At 40.2% G+C, this 7,273-nt stretch overlaps 1 protein-coding gene across 2 annotated transcripts in view; it reads right to left on the bottom strand.

Moving 5' to 3' along the window:
• The window catches only part of LOC101852335 (ubiquitin-conjugating enzyme E2 A), a 9,840-nt gene extending 5,045 nt beyond the window's left edge, over positions 1 to 4,795 (bottom strand). The window contains exons 1-4 of one of the 2 annotated variants that reach the window (XM_005102155.3): positions 4,571 to 4,795; positions 1,768 to 1,848; positions 1,125 to 1,240; positions 144 to 232 (exon numbers count right to left, since the gene is read on the bottom strand). In XM_005102155.3, the coding sequence (XP_005102212.1) occupies positions 144 to 232; positions 1,125 to 1,240; positions 1,768 to 1,848; positions 4,571 to 4,614 (330 nt within the window). In that variant the 5' untranslated portion in view covers positions 4,615 to 4,795. The remainder of the gene's footprint in view (positions 1 to 143; positions 233 to 1,124; positions 1,241 to 1,767; positions 1,849 to 4,570) is intronic. The other variant, XM_005102154.3, reaches the window with a different exon arrangement.
• Between the last annotated feature and the right edge of the window lie 2,478 nt (positions 4,796 to 7,273).

Here is a 7,273-nt window from a genome sequence, read left to right as displayed (position 1 = left end):
CCCAACCCCAAGTGGTGATTTCTGCAGTAAAACTCCCTCCCTGCTGCCCGTCAACAACAACAACAACAATGATGATGATGACAATGATGCAAGTTGACCTTAGATTCCCATTAGCGGAACAAGAAAAAGGAGAAATGTATTACCTGGATTGAGGTCAGAATGGCAGACACATCATAGGTAGGACTCCATCGGTTCTGTAGGATATCTAAACATATACTTCCATCGGCATAAACTGTGGACACAAATAGGAAATCTAAACTTATACCTAAACTAATCTTCCATCCGCATAAACTGTTGACACAAATATCTAAACTTATCTTCCATCCGCATAAAGTGTGGACACAAATTGGATATCTAAACTTATCTTCCATCCACATAAACTGTAGGCACAAATATATCTGTTTTTAATTGGTGAAACACTGGTCTCAATAAGATGAACATTCTCATGGCAACGGGTAAGTATGACTGACGCCTGCCATTATCACAGCATATGCACATATAACCCCCTCCCCCTTCCCAACTTCCCTTATCTATATAATGGAATCTTTCTTGCTGGCTCCTTTGAGATTCCTTTAACAAGGTTGAATGTTCTTGGCCATCTCTCTGTGGGGAACTATAACACTACAGCAAAAATACTTACAGTATTCCCCACTTTGTTCACTACAGCAAGAATACTTACAGTATTTCCCATTTGTTCACTACAGCAAGAATACTTACAGTATTCCCCACTTTGTACACTACAGTAGAAATACTTACAGTATTCCCCACTTTGTTCACTACAGCAGAAATACTTACAGTATCCCCTACTTTGTTCACTACAGTAGAAATACTTACAGTATTCCCCACTTTGTTCACTACAGTAGAAATACTTACAGTATTCCCCACTTTGTTCACTACAGCACAAATACCTACAGATTTCTCCACTTTGTTCACTACAGCAAGAATACTTACAGTACTCCCCACTTTGTTCACTACAGCAAGAATACTTACAGTACTCCCCACTTTGTTCAATACAGCAAGAATACTTACAGTACTCTCCACTTTGTTCACTACAGCAAGAATACTTAACAGTATTCCCCACTTTGTTCACTACAGCAGAAATACTTACAGCATTCAAGACTTACCATTTGGATGAAACATCTTGGAAATGAACCGAACTGTGGGGGGCTTGTTTGGATACTCTTCTGTGAATTCTATGGTCAGTTTAAAAGTACCGTCTTCGAAAGGGGTATCATGAGGCCTGGGTGAGAGAAAAAGAGTGAAAATAGATTAGCTATTATCGATTATTTCCCACTTTCCCCACTGAAAATATATCAAAAGAAATTTTTTTTTTTAATAAATAATAATATATTTTATAGTACCTAAAATCCACTTAAAGTGCTGGATTACACAATAATATTAAAATTAAATCTTACATTTAAATTACATGTTAGAACCTATGTATAATTACAAAAGTAATAGGCCTATACACACACAAACACATATATATATAAATATATACAGTCGAACCTGCTCCAATGGTCACTTGTCAACTTAGTTTACTGGGTGGATGGTGGGTGCTCGGGTCTGGTTTGCTCCTTCTTTTCCTATCAAACATCTATCATCCTTACCTCTCCTCTTCCTTTTTCCCCTGTGTTACTCCTCAAATAAAACACCTGTAATATTTGGCGGCACTTGGATTCAAAAGACCTATTTACGTTGAAAGTGCAAAAAAACTCTAACCAAAAAAAACAAAGAAATAAAAAAGTACAAAGAGAGTCCCTTTACCCAAATATTACTGCGTTCCACAACATAATGTTATTGTCTGAAGGAGCTCCACTCACGCCAGAAGGCGGGTCCTCTTGAAGCCTGAAAACAAAACAAAAACACAAACAAATTTAAAACCAAACATCAACATTTGAAGATACCAGGTGACCAGAAAAAAAGAGTGTCCATAAGAAAACTGATAAAACCATTATGAAGAATGATACTAACACCAAAGTTTGCAGAAACCTGGAAAATCCATTCGGATTTATTATGCAATTATTAACAATAGAATATGACAGCCACAAAGTGACAAGGTATATCCAGATGCCCCCAATTTCAAGTAAAGCACATTCTGACACTCTGAAGGAAATTGACAGTTACCTGCCGACTTGGCTCAGGGAAACTCTATCTTGTTACCTCCATGATGGCTTCAATTCTAAGTCTTGAGAATACTTTTGAAGGTTTTCCCTTTCATCTCGTCCTTCAAATACCCCCAATGGTGAAAGTCCAGAGGCTGGACTGACTGCCCTGTCTTCTACAAAAGAAGGTGCAGCACCAAACCGCCAGGCCTACACTGTAATCTCAGCAGTTGATGTCCTTGCCCTGACATCAACTTCTGTACTTTACAGTCAGACAAATGATACCCCCTTCTCTAATGTCTCATTTAACATGATTGAATGTCTGGTTCTCACATTCAAAACTTGCTATCTGGTCCATGCAGATCAACACTTTACAAGCATCCTGGCCTTAACAATGACAAATTTTGCCGAAATCATTTCCACAAGTTTTATGTTGACTTGAACCGAACAAAATGAGATCTTTAGTTTGACCTCTTCTCTGATAATTTGCCAAGTTTGAAGAATCAACGATGTCAAATTCGCCTTCATATCTAAAGCTCAAAGAGGGTACCCCCATTGTAAATCAGTCAGTAACCTCCACGTGCGATAGCACTGCTCTCGGGGTCCCATTTTTTACAGCAGCGAAGACCGGGTTCAGTTTTGCTCAAAAAAATTACCAGAATACATAAGAAAAATGTTTTTCTGGATGTGATTTATATTTTTTTTTTTTTAAAGAAATCAATCATCGGTTTTAAACTGCAAAGGACAGAGAAAACAAGGTCGAAACTTGTGCGTGTAAATCCAACATGTTGACCTGACGTGAAGTGCAAAATTTACTCCCAAGAACAGAATAATGAAAGTATTTAGCCCAGGAAGCCTGATTGCCCTAGCCAGGCTACCTGTTGTAAAAAAGGCAGACTTACTTCGGCCAGGAAGCGCGCAGGCCTTACATAAAGGGCATTTTAGAAAGACCCTGACCTTCTTTAAAGGATGGTTTTATAATATGCTTCTTATCATCTGTTGAGCCGTGTATGGTCATTTTTCATTAGCAGTCAGGTAGGTAAATAAATCTGAAAATATCTCAGCTGATAACTATACCCCCACCAAACCCCCATGTTTACAGCCAATCAGCCGTGACGACAGGGCATGTTACTTCCTGTGGTACGCTGCACACTTCCTCGGCCACGTTAAGCTAAGATTAGGCAACAGCTGCTGCACTGCAGCACAATTATATTGACAATACAATACTTTTTCTAAGTCTAAAAAAAGCTACTATCTAGGCTATTACTATCAGTCAGCTACAGCATCATCATACTTCAGAAGACATGAAGCTGCAGCGAGCACTGGCACACCTCTGTGAGTGGCCCTAATATAGATGATGCATTTCGACAATCTATTTTTGTAGTCTTCCGGGGCTTCCCTCGCCAGTTGACTAGATCTCAACTCACCACCATGGCAGGCCCGCCTACTTTTTCACAAAGCGTGCCATGGGCTTCGTCATTAGATCTAGGTTTCATCGCCGACTGCTTGCGCTGTGTGTGCGCACGTTTGTGTGCGTGAGAGAGTGTGTGTGCTTGTGCGCACGCGCGTGTGTGTGTATACAACTTTGAGGAAAAGGTGTATGATAACGCTGAGATTGTATGATAATAAATAATTTGTGATAACACAAAACTAGAAATCTAACCAAAAAAAAAACCCAAACACGGCGAGATCCTTTGTCAACAGTTACTGGCGAGTCGTGGCGAGGGAAACTCAACAGTCTAGGGGGAAACCCCGGAAGACGACAAAAATAGACGGCGGAAATACTTCATCTATTAGGGCTAATAACAGAGGTGTCTCAGGTGCTCGCTGTAGGCTACAGTGTAGTTTTCATGTCTTCAGAAGTACTGAGATGGTAAGTTTCTTGTGTTTATACGAGCCTCCTTTGACCTTTCATTGAACTTTCTTTCTATATCCTCTTTCTTACTCTTTCTGCATGTTAGTGAGTCTAGCAGTCAACAAAGAGTCAAGGCCAAGGAGTTACGAGTAGGCCAATATGGTAATAGTTATTAGGGATCGTAGTTATTAATAGCCTCCTACTAGCCTAGAGTCTAGCTAGATCTAGGCTAGGAGTGTAGATTCTAGTCTCTAACTCTAGAGATAGACTATTACTACTACTACTACTATTCGTAACTTATTAGTATTTTATAACAACAAACACAACCTCGCCTCAACCAGTGGTGGTAGGCCTACAAGTACAAGTAGGCCTACAGTATCATAGATCTAGATGTATCATATACGACAAACACGCTAACTGTGCTAATATATTTTTCAGTTCAGTTTTACGCAAGTTAATGGGTCTAGAGTAAGTATCAAAAACATTTTATTATGCTGACTGACAATGACTGTCCACTTGTTTTGCTTTACTCATAATGGCAGCCATGTTTGTTTAGGGACTAGGCTATGGTGTCGATAATAGAAAACAGCACTGGAAAACATCGACCTACCTTTTGAAATCTCTCATTAGACGCCGCCTGGCTGGAGTAGTCATCTTGAAGTACAACAATCTGCCAACAGGTAATTTATGTGAACACAGATGGGCCAAAAAGATATTCTAAAAATGATTCTTTCAACCCCAGCAGATAGTCTTACGTCCCTGTGCGAAAATTGTAGCTCCTGACTCTGCTACACTCTCATCCGGGTTCTCGAAAGTCGACTCGAGGTGTTATGACATCATGAATATCTGAAAATAGGAGTAAGAACGAAGGGGATTTCCGAATCGCAATAGGCTAACCCATTAGCCCAATTGTCTACAACAAAGGAAAGATCTAGATCCTAATCTAGATTTAGATGTAGATTCTAGACACATCAGCTTGTTGAAGTATATTTTTTTAATTTAATTTCTTTTCCCTCTGTGTGAGAAAGGAATGCGCTGCAAAGAGAGTACCGGGTACTATAGCAAAAGGAATTGGGATGGCTGAAAAAGCAGTGTATCTGCTTTAAAGAAGTGATAATAAAAGAGCGTTTTTGTTTTGTTGTTGGTTAGATCAAGGCAATGTCATGCTCTCTGTGCATTTGTCTGTTTGCATAATATATGAGTTTTTGTGTGTGCGTGTTTGTGTGTCCGAGGGGGGGGGGGTCTTCTTGATTGCGTATTGCGCACGTGTGAAGCAGTTTCGAATTACAATTTTATAAATATTAATTGAAATTGCTATCTTTATACTTTACACATTTTCGTTTAGCATAATGAATTAATTTATTTCAAACGATAATCTGATTCAATATGTCTACGGAAACTAGGGGGGGGGGTGTAAAAAATGCTTCAGCCATAGTAGACTATATAGCCGGTAATCCGACCTCTCTCCTTCTCTCTCTCTCTCTCTCTCTCTCTCTCTCTCTCTCTCTCTCTCTCTCTCTGAGTGTGTGTGTGTGTGTGTGTGTGTGTGTGTGTGTGTGCGCGCGTGTGTGTGTGTTGTTGTTGTTGTTGTTTTTAACAGCCAAAGGGACAGTACTTAACTGTTACAATGAAACAATCCCCTAGTGCCGTAGAGACATAAGGAGCGGGTGTTTGGCAGGTGCTCAGGTGTGATTTGTTACCGTTTTTCCTATCAAATGTCATACGTACGTCGTCTTCCTCTCTCTTCCTTTGTGTGTGTGTGTGTGTGTGTGTGTGTGTGTGTGTGTGTGTGTGTGTGTGTGTGTGTGTGTGTGTGTGTTGCTCTCTTGTAACACCTGTAGTCTTCGGCACTACGTTTGACATACTTGTGTTGCAAGTGCAATGGCGTTTGCTAACTAAACAAAATCAAACAGATAAATAAGGTTCGCTTTTATTTGTTTTGTTCTGTATTTGGTCTTGGATTCAGGTTACCTGGCTTTTTTTCTTTTTCTTTTGGGGGGTGGGGGGGGGGGGGGGTTCGGAACGAGTAACCAGCATCTTCTATGACATCGCCCATATCATACAACTTTTCAAGATTTAAACTTCTTTTGGACTGAAATTTACAAACCCAATGTCTGTGGAAAAGGATAATACACGTAGCTATAAAAATAAAGCACTTCGGCGCGTTTCATAAATATGGCTTCCTTAGAGGTTTCGTAATATCTAACTTTTTCATTTTCTTTTTATTCCAGGGGTCTCAAAACTCATGGGCCACAGTGTGACACAAAGCAGCTTGAGCCCCCAAGCCTAATAATAATAAACCTATCAGTTGCTTAATTGTCTCGGCCTTGAGCTATGCAAGATCGAGACCCCAGTGATATTCAGTTTAGAGTGGGAACTTCGCCGGGGCTTAAGGGACAAACCAATTAAATTTCATTCTCCCTGATGGAAGGAGCGCCTGATTGGACAGAGCTGTAATAATAAAAGTACGTACAGTAGTATATCTAGACACCCAGACTAATCAGATCACTTACCCCAGAAGTTTCATTTGGGTGTTCGTGGAGTTCTTTTGTTAGTTTTTTTTGGGTTTTTTTTTGGGGGGGGGGGGTTGGGGGGGTATTTTTAAAATTCGAAATAAAATCGGGATGCGTTATTATGTTTTGCCCCTAATGAAATTTTTATGAAATATTTGATTTTGATTTTAGATAGAAGAAACGCTTTGGTCAAGAAAGCTAGGTGGGGCTAAATAAGCTGCAAGCACCAGGGCGCCACTGCTCGAAAGGCGTCCAATATCGCTGATTTTGGAGAAATAATTATTGTCTCAAATCAACCATTAGGCCCCGCCCGAGCTCACGAGAGGGGGGGGGGGTGTTTGTTTGTAGATTTGTTTGCAATCAAGATGTAGAACATACCAATGAGAATGTTTTCTCACACTACAGAGTTGCGTAGGCCCTACATTTTTTATATATTTTTTTTTTGGTTAGTGTTTCACGGAGCTCGCAACTGCATAAGGTCATGTGAACTCCCAGAACACGCCAAACATTTTCAGTTGGTAGAAAATTTTGAATTTTGCCCGGGTGACGGCTGAAGCCTACTCTTGTCGATGTTAGACCACCAAGGGATCTTTAACGTGTGCAACTTGCACACCGGGACCTCCGAGATTTTCACCCTAGTCTGAGAAGGCTATGGTACAATTGTGCACACCTGCTATAAAAGCAGGCCTTATAAATTGAAATAATTCAAATTTGATCCGTGTGCACAAAATTCAAAACTGTTTCATTGCAACATGAATACGGTACCCTACTCGATGTTCACCCCTTTCGAGCCACTGTCA

The sequence above is a fragment of the Aplysia californica genome, unplaced genomic scaffold, assembly GCF_000002075.1.
Source record: "Aplysia californica isolate F4 #8 unplaced genomic scaffold, AplCal3.0 scaffold00315, whole genome shotgun sequence".
NCBI classification, from domain to species: Eukaryota; Metazoa; Mollusca; class Gastropoda; order Aplysiida; family Aplysiidae; genus Aplysia; species Aplysia californica.
The sequence above is the reverse complement of the archived record's forward strand: the minus strand, read 5'-3'. Positions and strand labels throughout refer to the sequence as shown.